The sequence below is a fragment of the Camelus bactrianus genome, chromosome 7 (assembly GCF_048773025.1).
Source record: "Camelus bactrianus isolate YW-2024 breed Bactrian camel chromosome 7, ASM4877302v1, whole genome shotgun sequence".
NCBI lineage: Eukaryota > Metazoa > Chordata > Mammalia > Artiodactyla > Camelidae > Camelus > Camelus bactrianus.
The window spans coordinates 69484533-69503087 of record NC_133545.1 but is presented as its reverse complement, the minus strand read 5'-3'; the positions used below and the strand labels follow the sequence as shown (position 1 = coordinate 69503087).

Sequence of the window (18555 nt, the reverse complement as noted above, 5' to 3'; positions counted from 1 at the left end):
GGATGGATGAGCTTCTTGTCTGTTCTACTGCAGTATTATTAACTTAAACTTGATTTCTCAAGTTACTTTTTGTTGCCTTGACGCATGATGTCTGTAGCAGGTTCTGCTATTCACCTGCTCAAAAGCTATCTCTGGCACTCTCTTTCTTCCTTAAAGGTGTACTTGTCTCTGACTATAGGGTTAGAAGTTACCTTTCCAGATTCCCTGGCGTGGGTGTTGACCCAAGCCTGGTGTGGAAGTCTTCTGGAGGATAAAGTGGGGCATGGATATTGGACAGAGTTAACTCAAGAAGTTGCAAAGCCAACTTCAGGGATTGGAGCTTTATATCAACCACACAGAGCCACTGAATGCTTTTAAGAAGAAGTGGGACAGGATCCAATCTGTGCTTGAGAAAGATGATTCTGACTGCTGGGTGAAGAATGGATGAGGAGGAGGCAAAAGTGAAGGCAGCGAGACCAATGAGGAGGACTGTGATAAAAAATTCAGGAGAGGAAAAATGGAGGCCTGGACTAAAAGCAATTAGAAAGGTGAAGACATGTTTACATAATCACCACACAAAGAAGTCCTCCCACATCACCAGGTGGTCCCAGAGGTTCTCCCCTTTGGCTTTTACGTAAATAGAATTTAATTTCTTTCCTTGTATGTAAAAATCTACAAATTATTCCTGTTTCCTCAACTGCAAATAAAGATACCTACCTCAAAGAGATTTTGTTTTTGTGTTTTAGTGTTAAATGACAGAATACTTAGAAAATATTTACTACTTAATGTAATTGGTACTTATGAATAAAAAATACTTGATATGATTATTTCCTCCCAAATTCTGCCTTGACTTCAGTTTTCCACACTTTTAGGAAATACAACTGTGAACTTAGCATTTTCATTTACTAAACTGGTAGAATGCTGTGGTCAGCACAATTCATTCAACATCATCTGTCAATTTCACATCATCCTGCCATTAACAGGAAAAAAATGATTTTATAAAATTGGAAGTTGAGATAATTATCTGTTTACTTCATATTATTTTTTTCCAGGTAAAGTCATGTCTTTGATTTTGGCATTCTGAAAAGAAGTCCAGAGAATGAGACAGAGAGTCCACAGGGTAAGATGGAAATTCAGAGGGCAGAGCCACAGAAGAATATTTCCAGCTCTTGAAACCTAATGGAGGTGACCCAGCTGAATTCTGAACTTGCTTTTGGTTGGTGACTCCATTTTATCTATCATTTTCTCCTTCTTTGAGCCAGAATATCTATAAACTTTTACCCTATGCCTGACCTATCACTGTTGGGTGGAAGCAGATAACTTGTTCCTTTAGTGTTACAGGGCTGCAGATGGATAGGAACTGTGCCCTAGAAAGGTATTTGATGATATACCAAGAGCCTTATTCATACCTGAACTAGAAACAGGTGATAAGATTTGAGACTTCTGAGCTCAAGCTGTAATAAGATAACGCCTAGAGATGGCATAAATGTATATTGCATTTGGGAGGAATGTGAATCTTTAGGGGCCAGAGTATTTACAGGATCCTTGAAATATGCTTACCCCCTAATCCTCAGAATCTGAAAATAAGTTGTTATATGGCAAAAGGGACTTTGGAAATGTAACTAAGGTTACAAACTTTAAAGTAAGATTAGCCTGGATTATCTGGGTGGGCTCAGTCTAATTACACAAATCCTTAAAAGCAGAGACATTTCTCCAGCTGGAGGTAGAAAAATGCAGCCTAAGAGGAAGTCAGAGAAATTCTAAGCCTGAGAGGGACTCAACAGTCCATTGCTGGTGTTGAGTATGAAGCAGGGCAGGGATCTTAGTCTTGGAACCACAAGGAACAGAATTCTCCGGATTACCTGAATGAACTTGAACGTGGATTCTTTCCCAGAGCCCTGGTAGCTGATGCACTGATTTGGTCTTTTGAGATCCTAAGCAGAGAATCCAGCTGAGATGCATTGTGCCTGGACTTCTGATTTGTGGAAATCATGAGATAATAAATTTGAACTGTTTTAAGCTGCTTTGAAAAGAAAAAAAAAACATGTAAAGTTGAGAACCTCTTCAAACTTTCTTTCAAAACAGGTTAAATTTACGGAACGATCTCCAAGGGATCATCCCGCTTGTCACTAGCTCTATTTTTTTTTCTTTTTGCTTAATAATTGAGTTTATGATTTTGTTTCCCTCTTCCCTCCAAACTTACTCTGATCCACAAAGAAGAAATCTTCTAAAATGTGGAAACTCTGATTATCCTAAGTTAATTGGTATAAGCCAACCATCAGGGCCGAGAGGCCACTTCTCATCACTTTTTCCACATATTCACTTACCTTCAGATACTTTCAGACGTTGTGGAGTACTTGTTTATAGGCCCATTATGTGTGTTTCTGTTTATTCCTTAATCTTGCTGCCTCTGTCCATGCTTTCCTTCATGTGCTTAGTCTGCTCAGTCTGCTATAAGAAAATACCACAGACGGAGTGGCTTACATGGCAGACAATTATTTCTCACTGTGCTGGGGGCTGGGAAGTCCAAGATCAAGAGACTGGCTGATTTGCTCCTGGTGAGAGCCCTTTTCCTGTCTTGCACAAGGCTGCCTTCTTGCTGTGTCTTGTTTGTGTCTTTCTTTTCTATAATTTTTTTCTTTTTCTGTACCATCTATCATTGCTACATCACCGCAGCTTCCCTGAATCAAAGCTAGGCTTTCCAATACCATTGCGACCTAAGTCTCAAGATTCATAATGAGAAATAGTTTTCACATTTCAAACACTTGAAAAAAAATTTAAAAGCTACATTCTTATTGTGTGTTATACTGCATGAAATAAAATGATGATTTGGAACTTTTCCAATGAAAATTGTAAACATATTCTCATAACAAATTTAATTCAATTTTTATGTATCTATGTAGCTTAATGGCATTATTAGGCAATTATCCAGTGGCTGGTATACAGTTTTTGAATAAAAAGATGGGTACAAATGTTAGTCACTATATACAAAAATAGATTAAAAAAACACAAACAAGTTTCTTCTGTATAACACAGATAAGATAGTCAGTATCTTATTATAACCTTTAATGAAAAAGAATATGAAAATGAATATATGTATGCATATGCATGACTGGGACATTGTGTTATTCACCAGAAATTGACACATTGTAACTGACTATACTTCAATAAAATTTTTTTTAAATAAATAAAAAGATGAGTACATACTTTTGTTCCCTTTGAATAATAGGTAAGAAATTTCTAGTCACTGTAACTGTTTCTCTACTTTCCATTGACTAATGACTGAATACGTATCTAAAAAGCAGTTTCAACAGGTTCATCAAATACTGCACTCAATTAGGCCCTGCAGGATAAATAAACGCAAGTTTGAAACGTGTATAAATGGTTACCATTAATGGCACTGTCATATCATAAAGCTGCCAGAAACACTATGTCAGGCTGCTGCCCAATGCTTCCTTTAAAACATCACAACTAATTACTTACCATACAATAAAATTCGCCTTGAAAACAAAACTCCTCAAAGAGGGAGCCATTTAACACTCAATCTCACTTAAATTACCTCCCCAAGTTCTTATAAAAATAGAGAACACAGCAATTTAGATGCATTAGGGGAGAAGTTGAGGCTTGCGGAAAATCATCAACATCCTACTAGTTACCATTTTAAAAGCATTCATTCTCTGTATCTCTTATCTGGATGATGCAGCTTTGAAAGGGATTTTTGGCTGCTGGTCCTAGAAACACGATGTGGCATAAATAAACCCAACTGCTGCAAAATAATGAGATGAACAAACTCCTTCCTCCCTGAGAAAGTTGACATACACATTTCAAAGGAAAGGGAATTGAATTCTTTTCTAACTTCTTAAAAAACAGAGCTAAGTCTAGTACTGTGTGTTTATGTTTAAGCTTGACAGTATGAAACAAGTTCAACTGGCAAAAACTTAGAAAACACTCCTCGGACAGCACTTAAGGGTTTAGCCAATATTTATTTCTTTATCGTCTAAGTTGAACGAAACAGAAATTATACGTAACCATACAGACACATGATGCAGCGCATAGTGGCAAATCCACATGATAGTCAAAGAGATGTGTTGTCAGTGGTCTTTGCAGCTTGCCACCAGATGGTAATAAGTCTCATGGCTTACAGTCAGTGAGAAGAAATAATACAGCACATGCTGTCATGAATGCAGGCAAGCAAGTAAAAGAAAGCCATAAAGACAAAAATACCCCCATGTAGTCCTCTAGCTTATAACTAAGCCATTTAAACATAAACAGAACACATTCAATTTTTAATGCAAGCCAAATTATAATGCTATCTTCCCAAGAAAAATAAAATAGACCAGCTTAAATAACACACTACCATCAAAAATGTTCGTGGAAAAATCTATCATTCATATCTGATTCAAATGCAACAGTTGTTGAAGAAGTCACTCAGTGTGGTACTCTGATGGAGGAAAAAGGACATCAGCTCATTGTCACCGTGACTGTGGCACTTTCTCCTGGGATCTTAAAGAGCTACACAATGCTAATTAATATTTTTAATATATCTGCCAGGCCGAAGACAGTTCATTTTAAGGACAACAGCTGCTGTGTTTGTTTCATGCTTAACACCAACACTCAAAACAATTTACTGTATTTTACAAATTTTACAAATGTTCATAATCACTATGAAGATTTACAAAACCTGACACCCTAGAGCAAACATTGAACACTTGATAAAAAGATTCTAAGTACTTAACTAATTTTAGGAAAGAAAAAAATTCTGTAAGATATTTGGCATTGCCACTTACCAAGCAGACAAAGACTTTCTGTTCCCTTTTCTCTAGAACTCTGATTAGTGTTTATATTTTTAATCCCTGTTTCTCCAAGTTGATAGCTTTGCACTGAAATATTCAGTAATAAATACAAAAGAAGAAGTTAGCTATGTAGAATGTTAGATGTGGAAGAGACCTCACAAATCATAAACTAAGATCCACTTAAGTTGAAATCCTCCTCACTAATGGGCATCTGTCTAGCTCAATGGGTAACACGGTACTGAAAGAAGAGGGGTACTTTGTTTTTTTTTGTTACAGCTCAGTCTCTTCAGAGACCCTGCCCCTCAACAGTAAGTATCAAGGAGGAGGTCTGAAGAAGCAGGGCTGACCCTGACTGGAGCTGCTCCTTGGAAACTAGAATGAGCGGTCATGATTCTTTCCCATCTGCGTGTTCCCAGAGGGCACAGTGTCTTGGGAAAATGTGCTGGGGTCAAGGCAGACTCTAGATTCCCCCAAGCCTTGCAGGTGACTAGGCGTGTGCCCTTCCTGAGGTCAAGGAAAAGGGGATAAAGGGGATCAATTCATTTATGATTTTCCAAGCGTGGGCACTTCTCAAACGAGATTCTAAATTTGAAATCTAATGCCAGACAGAACAATAGACAGAAAATATGTTTTTGTGATATGCTGCAGATTCTCAAGGACAGGGCAACACAGGTTACTGGTTTGTCTTTTGAGAGGGCAATGGCGATTTACCTTGAAGTATGTCATGGGTGTGTGTGTGTGTGTGTGTGTGTACCTGCACTCACGTATGGGGGACAAAAGAAAGGGTATAAGGAAGGAAGGACAGAGGAGAGAGACAGAGACCGAGACAGAGGCAGAGCCGAACACTGAGAAAAAGGAAAAATAGTGTATATGAAATTTAGTGCTCTCCCTAAATTGTGGACTTGAGTCCTCAAAATTTTCTTACCTGGCTTCTTTCAAGTCAGCATTTTTAAAAGCTTTTTTTTACTGGTTAAAATTGTCATCTCATTGAATTGAATAGTTTGTAGGATTGTTTAATTCCTAAGACATGTCATAGAAAGCTTTTTTCCTCAGTCTTAACTCTTCAGTTAACAAATATTTTATTCCACAATTGACATCGTTGCTATCATTATTATAAACTGCTTGTGTGCTACTGAGATTAAAATAACTACTTATACCACATCTGCCTTATTTAAAAAAAAAAACAACTGAATACAGGAGAAAACCCTGCTTTCCCTTCTCATATTAACAGAAGACTATATTCAATCAATTGTGCATTGCCTTATCTGTTCACTTTAAGTATTTCAGACATAAACTTTGCTAAGGACCCTCTGATCTGTGGTTATGCTTCTACTGCTCCACATTGGGCAGGTTTTTACTGAAATACACGCTATCTTCAGTTAATATTGGTGGGCAGCAATGACCTCTGGTGGATTTTTAGGGGAACAACAACTGCATTTTCCAGAGTGTTAATTTCCCATATATTTGTACCCTTTAGAACTTTTGGAGCTTGGAGGCTTCCCAAATGAACTTTCCAAACTTTCTTAAATTTGTTAATTTTTGAACAAAATTTGCAAACCATCACAAGTCAACTTTCTTAATTATATAGCCTATGAGCTAATTTTGAAAACTGAAATGAATATTATTCAAAATAAACATTTAAATAAATATAATTGCTTTCATGTGTAATTCACTTGTTTTTAGTTTTTATTTAATGAAAACTCAGAATTTCATACTTTGGAAAGTTAATGGCTAAATAAAATAGGAAAAGGAGACTTCAGGAAACAAGCATTCTCAAAAACAAAAACTTCTGATAATATTTATAAAAGTAATGCTACTCTGAACATCTTGGTAGTTCAGTGAACCTCATAAGACAATCTTATTTGGTAATGTAAAATAGAAAGGAAATTTTGATATCTGAGAGCAAAATGCTTTAATTTTTTAAAATAATAAACTATATTTCTGGAATCTTATAGATTTCAAGGAAGATTATTTAGAAGGCATACAATTTAAGTTTTAATAGGATTATTTAGATGGCATAAAATTTAAGTTCTAATAGAGTGCTGTAGTATCTTCATTTTTGGTTTGTGAGGTAATAAATTATTTATAAACATATCTCCATCTTAAAACATGACACAGGCATTAACACATTTTTAGTTGTTAGTTTTTTCTGAAAATGGACTAGACATATGTACTGGAAAACTGCTTGCAAACCTTAACTAAACAATCTGTAGAATTTAAAAGGATATAAGACTATACCTTTTCTACCACAAGAGGGCAGCAAAAATATTTTCAGTTAGAGTTCTGTCACTCCATCTGTTCTGACATTCTTCGCTATTTTTCTGAGACGTTACCTTAACTTCATTCTTCCTGCACTGGAGTGAAATTGAAAGAATGTGTTTTAATCATGAAACATAACTATTGTCAATGTGGTTTTAAAAATGTTTCATGAAGGGCACATGCCTCAAGATGACCATAGTTTTTCTTCCATGGTTTACAATAATTACACCTGCTTCATAGAACTCAGGGCTTAAACAACACTAATATAATTCTTAAAAAGATGGTTCACGTGAGAATGTTAGAGTATCTGATATTCTACACATTTTACATCATGGTGGAAAGGCAAAATTCAGAAAGATTAAAACATTTCTTCCGTGATGATGAAAATCTCTAATTTTTCATCAATATTGCAATAATCTTAAGTCTCTCAAAGGTAAAATAATAATTGTCATGGAAAAGCAGCCAAGTACTTAAAAGTACAGCTGTGGTCACTTTTGGACAAATATAATGTGAAATCATCAAGCAATACACTTGTTTCTTGAAAAAAAAAATTAGTTAACGTGAGGTTTAAGCAGTCCAGTAAGTATGTAGAATAACTTATCATAACACCTTCCTAGTCCTTTCTGTATTACAGAAATCTCTTTGAAGTACTGCAGAGAATGGCTGCATGTTCCTCTCTCCTTTTCTGTTTTAGTTCCTAAACATAAACTCTTCGGAAGCTGGGAGACGGTGTGGCCCCATCAGGAGCCCGGCGTGTGCCTGGGCAGGCGGTAGTGCTCGGCTTTGGGACGGAGCTTCTTTTCCTGTGGGTTGGCATACTTCCACTTGGAAGGGGACATTTTAAGCTTTTTTCGCCTCTTATCCGTGCACCATACCTTTTCGCAGTATTCTTCCACTCTCTGGAAGTTGCTGTAACCAATCAGCTGCAAGAACTCCTTGTACCAGGGTTTGGTTCCATGCAGGACGCTGCTCTGAGCAGGACAAGGCATCTTGCGAGGACCGTCCTCTTCATAGTCTTTGTTAAACATTTCCTCCACTCTCTCCTCTTCCACTACCTCCAGCGTGATTTTACGGATGGTGTGGACATAACTATGCTCTACTGTCTGGCAAAAGTACGTCCCAGCATCCAGTTTGCGTACCTTTAGGAAGAGTAAGCCAAGGTCCATCTTAACCACTCTGTCATCAGTCTTCACCTGCAAGAACAAGAAAATCAATGGCACTAAAGTATTATCCAGGAGAAAAGAACACCAGCTATAACCCTTCCCACTGTCTATCTTGAGTTTTTTCATTTTTGTTATCATATGATGAAATCCTGAAAGTCATAGATCTCTATATCTCTCTATATTATATACATATTATACAATGAATATATTAACTATATCATATGTATTATATATTAAATGTTACTATTTATACATTTATATTTTAGTATTATGTAGTTCTTTTTATATTTTATAATGCAACATATTTATACATTATATCAATATATTATGATATAACATAAATATATGAGAAAAAGAGGCTAAGTAATTAAATCAGGTGTACGTATGAGTCCTGCACTTACTTATATTGAGATCACTTCATATCAGCGACTTTGAGATCAATTTCTATCGGTATTCTGAAGAGCAAAGTGAGAGAACTTTCTCCCTAATAATTTCAATTAATCATTAGAAATAGATCCAGGTCAGTATAGCACTCATAGTGAAACAAAGATTTGTCAAATTTAATTTCCTTTTTAATGGCCAAAAACAAATGTCACTTCTCACATTATTAGTTCACAGGTCCTTATTTTCCCAGATCATACTGATCAATGTATCTGCAAGGACCTGTTTAGGGAGCTGGGGTACCAACACTCTTCTTACCGGGAAAAAAAAAAAAATCCATTCATTAATTAATTCAGTGAGCATTTCTTACATTTCTACAGGGCTGTCCATTTAAGCAGAGATTAAAAAATAAACAAGTAAAATCCAAATTCTGCTCTGGATGACCTCACAGTCTAGTAAAAATTAAGTCCGCATATACTTTAGTGCTCAAATATTTCCTTTTTAGGACATAATAAATTATGCCCATTACTTTTATAAATAAATAATTACAATTCAGGGTAAGAAGGGAACAACAAGGCCTCCAAAAATAGCTCGTGTTTTGTCACCAATAGTTGTACTGGTGAGTGTAGATTCGATATTAGACAAAACTAGATTCAAATACTGGCACCACTGTCTACTGAGTTGTGTGATCTAGAGCATTTATGTGGATTTTCTACCTTAGTTTTCTTTGTGAAAATGGAGGTAATAATCCTAATGTAAATCGAAGGATTGCTGTCAAGTTTATGCAACACAGGAGAGAATAATTTGTGAAGTGCTATTAATATTTACCTCTACCTTTCCTACATACAGTCATAACTCAGAGATTTTGTGGGTTTGGTTCCAGACCACTGCAATAAAGTGAATATTGTGATAAAAGGAGTCAGATTTTTGGTTTCCCAGTGCATCCAGGAATTATGATTACACTATACTGTGATTTATTAAGTGCACAACAGCATTATGTCTAAAAAATCATGTATATACCTTAATTAAAAATCCTTATTGCTCAAAAATGCTAGCCATTATTTGAGCCTTTAACAAGTTGTAATCTTTTTGCAATAGTAACATCAAAGATCACTGATCACAGATTAGCTTAACAAATATAATAAAAATGAAAAAGTTTGAAATATTTTGAGAATATTAAAATGTGACCTAGAGACACGAAGTGAGCAAACGCTGTTGGGAAAATGGCGCCAAGAGACTTGTTTAACGGAGGATTGCCACAAATCTTCAAACTGTAAACAACATGGCATCTGCGAATAGTAATACAGCAAACAGCAATAGAATGAAGTATGCCTCTCCATTCCTTTAGCTAAAAACAAACTGGCATGTGTTCAGATGGCCCAGGACCGTATCATGATGGGGTAAACGTGATGCGCACTACACTGGTTGACCTCCCCCGAGAACACACAACAAGAGCACTATTCACCTCTGTCAATATGAAAGAAGCACGTGATGAGGCAACAACCACAACCACTCTGGCAGGAAAGGCCATTACCACCAGGTTGTTTCTGTCCCAGTGGCAGGTTTTTGCAAGGCCTGCTGGGCTCAGCTACTCCAAGCCACAACTGGCTTGGGCACGTCCGATGCTGCAATGTGATTACTTATGTGTGACTGCTCACGCGTGATCATTTATATAATCTGTGAATAATGTGTGAAATGGCATTTGAGGTGTAGCAGAGACTGAATGCCAAAAAGAGACGTTAATGATAAATTACGAGGCTCCCAGCAGGGGTCCGTTCCAGCCGTGTAAGGGAATTTATTCAGCAGCGTCAGAGTGACACAGTTGGCTGATCAAAAGGGCTACACAAGTCCTTCACAGAGGCTTACTTGACTTGGCAGAACGATGTCCTGATGGACAGAACCCGAAGGAAGTTCTGCAGTGATGAAGCAGGAGGAGGCCTCAAACCAAACCATCTTCATTACATAGAAACAGTCTGTTACCTGGTGGTCAGTTTTGCTGAGAATGCGTCCTTGACACCTGCCACAGCAAATAACTCTCAAAGGACTCGGTGCCGCTTTTGCTCATTTCCTCCAGGCCTCTTGGCAGCCTTCTCTTTCCTACTAGCTTCTTCCACAAATTCACCACCTACTGCAACCCGGCTGTGACCTTACCAGGCCCCAGACAACACTGACTGAAGCACATCTTCCACGTATTTTTAAACTTGTGGATGCACTGGATGTAGATGGACCCGCCACCTTCCACGTCATTTTTTTTCTGTGTCGTCCATGCCATTATACCATCCTGATTCGCTTCTTGGTTCTTTCTTGATCTTTTATGTAGATCTTTCATTCCTTCTAAGGCACAATCCTCTGCCCTTCCTTGATTTCATGTTTTATTTGCATCTACTGATAACTCTTCCATTTTCTCGTTTCAGTCGGCTTCCTGAGGATGGTGCATCTCACACATAGACAATCCACTGTTTTGTGTTTCTTATTAATTATAAAACACTGACCAAGACTTCTCCACATGATTCTTCATTAACTACAATTCAGTGTCTTTCCACTCAAACTGCACTCCCCTCCCATTCATTGACTTCCTTGTATCTGACAATTACATTATCCCTAGTCCCCCCTCCTCAACTGCTGGTCATTTACATTTATCATTGTTCTGTCCACAGATCCAATGCATCAAACTCCCACCAACATTTCTTCAGTGGTGATGGACAGAAACATCCATCCCATTTCACTATTTTTGCTGCATGTTAGACTCTCATGCTTCATAACTGATTTTCTGGCCTTATCTCACTGCAGTCTCCTGCATATCTTTCTTTTCTGATTATTAAATATTTATCTTTATTGTAGCTATTGTATATCTTTACCTTCAGCTTGTCCAGTTTCTAATTCTTATTTTAAATTTTTCGTTAGCAACAGTGAATCTTTTTTTTTCCCCTTTCAGTCCCAAGTGCAGGTCACTGTAAAGTATAGGTGACGGAAGGAAGGCTGGTAAATCCTGAATTTTCCATTCCACATCAGGTAAGGAAAACTGTTCAGACCCTCAGGAGTATGCGTGCTTCCTATTTATACTGCTCTCTTCTGCTCCTGCTTTCATGCCCAGGTCGATTCTGTTTCAGGAACTACGCTCTTGTCGGCGCCTGGAGGGTCTCCGTGGCTGGCTGCTTCTCATCCTGAAAGGCTGAACTAAGTATCATCTCTTCAAACAGGCCACCTTCACCCGCCTGTAAAAGTGTCCTCCTTCCATTAACACCATGTCACCTGTTCACCTTTATACACCTGAGCCTGCAACATTACCTGCAAATATGTAACAATCCTTTAATAAATTTTCTTTTGACTGGCACCTTTCCCCTTCATTTCAACATATGGATTTTATTTCACTCTTGAAAGTTCACTTTCTTTTGCTATGTTCCTGCCTGAGTACTTATTGATGCTATTGCTTGTCTGAGCAGGTGAAAATTGCTCAATTAACCAGATCCTGCCTTTTGATCTCTGTCCCAGAACGAGCTGAATGTGGTGCTTCTTACTAGGGTTGGTGGAACTGGTGCATTTCTGGAGATAAATGAGTTTTCTAGAAGGATTTCTTAAATCAGTGTGTTTACTTTCATGATGATCGATAATAAATTAATCAGATCTACGTGGGATTCTGTGGAAAACCAACCTCATTGTTAGTGTTCGTATTTATCATGGATTCTGAACCACTTTGAAAGTTTTAACCATTTTTAGCTAAGAACAAAGATGGATTTAACATGTTAATGATACATTCCAGCCAAATGAAAACCAAACAACATTCCTACGTAGTAATGTACATAAAAATTTTAAAGTCACTTGAATAAAGTGTGGGGGTGTTGAATCATCACATGACACACGGTGCTGTGGAGAGAGATTTCACACACACACAAATGCACACCTATGTGGTAGTCTGCATCACACAGAACGTTCATGGAGAGATCTTATTTCAGCGAACAAAAACCATCATGTTAAATAAACATTTAAATGATGTCTGCATTTTATATTTTATTTGTAAATTTATTTTCACTCTATATTTGAATAAAAGCAACAAGCATAAAGAATGCATGGCCTGTTTCATTCCTGTGAATATTTAATAAACATTGTAAGTCATGACAGCAGCCCAAGAAAATGTCTTACTTTTAAGGGCAGGTGGTGAACGCAACCTAGACGACACTAGAATCAAATCTGTCTTCCCAGCTCCTGCTGCTCTTGGCCCCTGTACGGCCACCTTATTCCCTGCTTCCATGGCCTTAGTCTGTCTTTCCTTACCTTTAATGAACTCCTCTTTACTTTCTATCCAACCATTTTTTAAAAATTTCCTACAAGCTGTAAAATTTCACTACTTAAATGAGTACTTTCTTTACAGTCCATGAAGATCTTTTGATTCTTTTTGTAACTCAGTAGCATTCACATCTGTAGCACACAAGCTAGTACTTCTATTCCTCTTCAAATTATTTTTCCATGCAAGTTTTATCTCTTTAACCATATCTGAAGTTTCATAATGGCAAAAGTCTCTCCTAATCATGCTCAATATTCCACAATGAGTCAACGGCTCAGAACACAGTGAAAACATGAGAACCTATTAGTTAGTTCATAGCGTACAAACATGCAAAGCAGTGACGCATACCAGCAAAGATATATCCCAAAGTTATTCACTTTTTCTATGTAAGTTCAATAGTGATTTGGATAGAGAGGAAGCAGGTACGATTTCAGGAGCCGTTAGTGACCGAGAAGAGAAGGCTGGGCCTCACAGATACACAGGAAAAGCAGCTCCAGGACATGCCTTTCCCTGAAAAGAATCTGCATACAAACATCACCAAGAATACAATCCTTTGTTCTCTCCCTACTGCATCTCCCGTGAGAGTGAATAACACATGAAACAGTATGGAAGTCATCCAGTCTACCTTTCAGGCATATAGCAAGCAGTTTATGAAAGTGTTTTAAAATAAAACAAAGAGCAGAAATAGAAATAAGTACAAATCCTTGAACACTGGATGAAAAGTAATTTTTGTTTTTTTAAAGAATTTTCAAGTCTGGTATAAAAAGCAGGTATTTCTTTCATAATCAGAAATCCAAGTCTGAGAAACAATGCACTGCGTATAAAGTCCAGACAGGTTAAAAAATATGGAAGCACGACGATTATAATGGAATTGTCCTACATCGTTTATTTGCATGTTATCGCCAGTGCCTGTCTCAGAATCTTGGTCTCCTCTCCCGGTTACAGTGAATCAGAAGTTCAGGCATAAAAGATGTTTCAACTCTCAAGTCTAGATAGCTGTACATTATGTAGGTTAAACTACTTTGAAACTTAAATACATCTTCCATGGTCTATGAAGTCTAAAAATAAAAAATGACTTAGAAATTTGTATTTGAAGTCCTTCCATGATTTAATCTTCCCAAACTTTAGTTAACATGGGTACCTTGACATCAAATCTTGATTACAGAATTGCTTTCATCCAGCTGCGCTGTCTGCAGACCAGATTTCCTTAGTCAAGGAGATGGGACATAATATATCATTTTATCAAATATTCTTATAGGCAATCTACAAAAATACAAAATTTCTTACTGAAAATGGTTTTAATATTCTTAGCAATAAAGATTGATTCAGTATGTTTCATAATGTTAAATAAAAAAACATAATTAAGCAAAGAACCCTGCACATCTGGTAGCTGGTCAGGAAGAAGCAGTGATTTCCATGTGTATCAACCATATGTTCCACACATTTTATAAGACACGGACAGACAAGGGCCTTGAATTGGTTTAGCTCTAAATATATTCAACAATGAAATCAGTTTTAGTCGAGAAATAAAGACCAACAATGTATATATTTATTTGTTTATCTGGCCTACCTTCAATACAAAAAAAAAAAAACTGACTTACAAAAAATGTCATATATGACAGTATTAAAATAAAATTTTTCTTTTATTAAAGACACTTTCCAGTGTAAACCTGCTATATGAGAGAGGATTACTCAATAGAGGCACAATGAATTAACTTAATTGCTCATTTGGGGAAACCTATCACACTATCTGGAGAACAAATAAAGTTGTACTTATACTTCAGATTAATTTAAGATCTAAACATGGAAAAGTTCTATCTAATACAAGAAGATGCCGAGAAGAAAGTTATCATAAATAAGAACTCAAAACTATTCCATGAAAAAATGTTGTATTCAATGTATCAACTTTATCAAAGAAGAAGTTTGGAACATTTATTCTCAAGAATGGATTACTGTACAGAGAAGATGCAAAGACCTCTTGAAAGTCAACAAAAATATAAAAGAGAGAAATGGAAAAATCATATAAAAAAGCAATTCAGAGGAGGAGAAACTCAAATGCTTAATAAGTGTGCAAGTTCATGTTCAACTTTACTAGTTATTTTAGAAATGCAAATTTGACCAAGACACCGCCTTGTACCCAGAAGAAAGGCAAAAATTAGGAAATTACCAAATACAGGTGAAGATATGTGGAAAGGGAGACCCACAAGAACTGCTCTGAGAGTGAAGGTGGTGAAGAAATTCTGGAAAGCAAGCTGAGAGTAGTTCTAGAAATGAAGAATGCTGACAGATAATAATGTAGAAATTTGCACTCAGAGCTACAGGGGGTAACTTACAGAGATGATGATTAAAGATGTGGTAGTGGGGATTAGCGACACTCTTGGTTCCCTCTTAGGGGAAGTGATCAATCAAGAGCAACAACTGTAGGCTACGGAATAAGTTACAGAAACAATGAAACAGAGACACACAAAGCAATAGTGATAAACCATACAAACACAGTGCTGAGTTTTAAAAAGCAGAGCGGAATAATACCCGTAACACAATATATTTATTTTCACAGCTCCTGTATACTAGGAATACTTGTTCCACATACAGATGGAGCATTGGACTTACTCCACTCATTACAATGGATGCATATACGGAAGTAGGGATCAAAGTGGAGAAAGTGGTCCAGGAAAAATAAAATCAAACAAGAGGGGAAATTTGTGTGGACTACCTGATCATGACAATGTGCCATATGATGAACTAAACTATATGTCTGAAGTCAAAAACAAGAACCAACAAGCAAAACAAACAAAAACTCCAGTTGTCTGCAGTGATTATCTCGGTTTGGCAAACAATAAACTAAGCTGTTTGTGAGATCGGTTCACGCTCTAGTATACTATAATCATATAATTTTAGAAGTACTGCTCAAAAATTAAGCAAACAGCAGTTTAAGGACAGTATTTTACTGAAAATTTCCAAAGACAAGAGTATCAGGCCTGCCTAGACCTGGCTGTGACACACTTGAGTCTGCTTTTGGGAAGAGGGTAAACAGGAGGGAAATACAAAGACTCCTAGGAAAAAAGGAGTATCAGGGTGATGAGGATGAAGGGAGGAAGAGGACAGAGGACGAGAGTACAGATAATGCTTGAACACAAAACTGCACACCACAAGGCACTGAACAGCTACTCTAACAGTAGTATAAATTCAACACTAAATTTCCTAGTGACCAGAGGAAAGAGGAAAGTATGGTAAGTTCAGGGATCCACATGTCTCTCAAGTGTATTTTAAAAATTACTCCCTCTGACAAGTACATCTTTTCCTGGCACTGAAGCCTGAGAAAAATCTCATCTGTGTTTTCATAGAAAGAGAGGCAGGCGTCCACTCAGCAGCACAACAATAAATACCTTTCCTTAAAGTAACGTCTCAGTGCCTGTTGAGGACAAGATGTCCAAGTACAGCTCAATACAAGCTTTCTCTGAGGCTAAAGCAAGGGGGTCCAGGTATCCAGTTCTAAGCCGGTGTATCTTCATGCAGAGGTACAATTTCTATTTTCCAGAAGATCATAAAACCTATAATTTACACTAGAGCCAGAGGAACTGGGAAGTGAGGGAATCAGTGGTTTTGATTTGATTTGATCTACTCTGTGTCTGACAAGGGGGTTGCTGCATGACCCTGTTACTTCGTTACTTCATTCAATCAGATGTCCAGAGTCAGACTGGTCTCAGTGGGGTAAAACAGAGGTCCGTCTCTGAGTCCACAGATCTAGAAAGATATGGTTAATTTTCAAAGATGTTCAGCGATCTCTCAGAAAATTAAGAGAGTTCTACCTAAAACTCTCAATCCATTTCTATTCTTACAACCATAAAGTTGCTTTATATTTGCCATTTAAACAATAGAAACTGTGTCTTTGCCACTGCAAGGAAAAAAAAATGAAATTCATAAGTGATACTGCTAATTACTCCAAATATAAAATATGGGGCATATGACATTATAAATAAATGCTTGTCAAGACCGAAAAATGCAAATTCTGAGTATTTACCTGTGAAGAGTTGTTCATTTAGGAAGGATAAGCACATTTTTTAACAGACTGAGGTAGAAACATCAAAACTACTAAACAGATGTTTCAAATGAGGCAAAGAGTTCACGCACTTTAATATTATGACAACAAGAAAACCAAAGAAATGAAATTCGAGTGGAACAAGTCTGATGCTTTGAGAACATGGAATAAAGACAAAAATGTAAACAGGGCTGTCACTGATCTCTGTCTTGGATTAGCTAGCACCGATGAAGGGCAAGAAAACAGGACTCATCTAGAAAATAAGATGGTAGAATAAAGATAAGATTTCACTTCAGAAGTCTCCTAATTTTGATGACACAATGCAACTTCAACATTAAAGAATGTAATTTGGGCACTTCATTTTTCCTTCTTCTGTTTTTACAAGAGATGCTGTCTCCACAATGCACTGAATTATCAATAAAATTATGCTTTCATTGAGACTGTACAAATTTAGCATGGATGCAATGAACTCTAAGTTATCTGGAAGGAACTGCTGATTGATAAGTTAACCAGGCCTCTTATATCTCTCAACAGTATTTAAGTGACTTTGAAGAATTTATTCTACTCAGTAGGCAGTCTCAAGACAAAGTTGAAAAGTGATTATTTGGGGCATAAAGTAAAAAAAAATAAATAAAGAAGTAAGAGATTAAAGTCAAATGGAAATTTTGGAGTTTTGATGTCAACTTACATCCTCTTGGGTTTTCTATAATAAATATGCACATTTATGCATTGTGTAAGCAGTCTATACAAGGCAAACAGTTGATATTTTAATATTAAGACACACAAACACACAAAAATAGTTTCCCATAAAGAGAGAATCCCCAATGGGAAGATCAGCGAGAACGCAGGAGAAAGTAAAACTTCCATGCCTACCGAGGGGTAAATTATGATGGCCATCTTACGGACCAGGAGCTTACTGGCCTGCCTTAAACCACTTGGGCATGCTGTGAAGAGTATTTTAGGTATCTGGGGATTGCTCCCAAATTTCCCCACTGGGGATTTATGAACTCCTTCTAGAACACAACCTTGATTAGTGTCTCTGGGATACGCATCGGTTTGGTCAGTCAAGGAGTAAAGAATAAAGTCCAAAAGAACGTATTCCAAGAAAATATTCCATTCGGTTATGTTGAAAACTCATTCCAATGAAATTACAGTGCTCAGCCCTGTGTGAGGGTTTAGCTACTCATGAAAAGATATGTCATCCAAAATAGAGATATTTAATAAGGCTTCACTTATATATGTGTGTTCATTGGGGTCCTTATAAAAACTTCCTGTAGAGAGCTGTAAAGATTTTGGACTTTGAATGTCATGTGGTCTCTGTTATACTCTGCAGCTGTAGCCTGAAAACAGCCATACACACTAGGTTAACAAATGGGTGTCACAATTTTCAAATAAAGTTTTATTTACAAAAGAGGCTGAGGGCCAGATTTGACCTTCAGGTTGTAGTCTGTCAACTTACTTTATATCATTCTCAAGGTTCAAAAACTGTTCTATTTTTTGGATCAAAGACTTAAACATAAGACAAGATACAACAAACTTCCTAGAAGAAAATATAGGCAAAACATTATCTGACATACATCTCAAAAATGTTCTCCTAAAACAGTCTACTCAAGGAATAGAAATAAAAGCAAGAATAAACAAATGGTACCTAATGAAAAT

General features: G+C 36.9%; 1 protein-coding gene across 1 annotated transcript in view; it reads right to left on the bottom strand.

Moving 5' to 3' along the window:
* Positions 1-3942: 3942 nt before the first annotated feature.
* The window catches only part of SEMA3E (semaphorin 3E), a 226253-nt gene continuing 211640 nt past the window's right edge, over positions 3943-18555 (bottom strand). Inside the window, exon 17 of the mRNA XM_010946629.3 lies at positions 3943-8224. Coding sequence (XP_010944931.2) covers positions 7772-8224 — 453 coding nt within the window. The 3' untranslated portion in view covers positions 3943-7771. The remainder of the gene's footprint in view (positions 8225-18555) is intronic.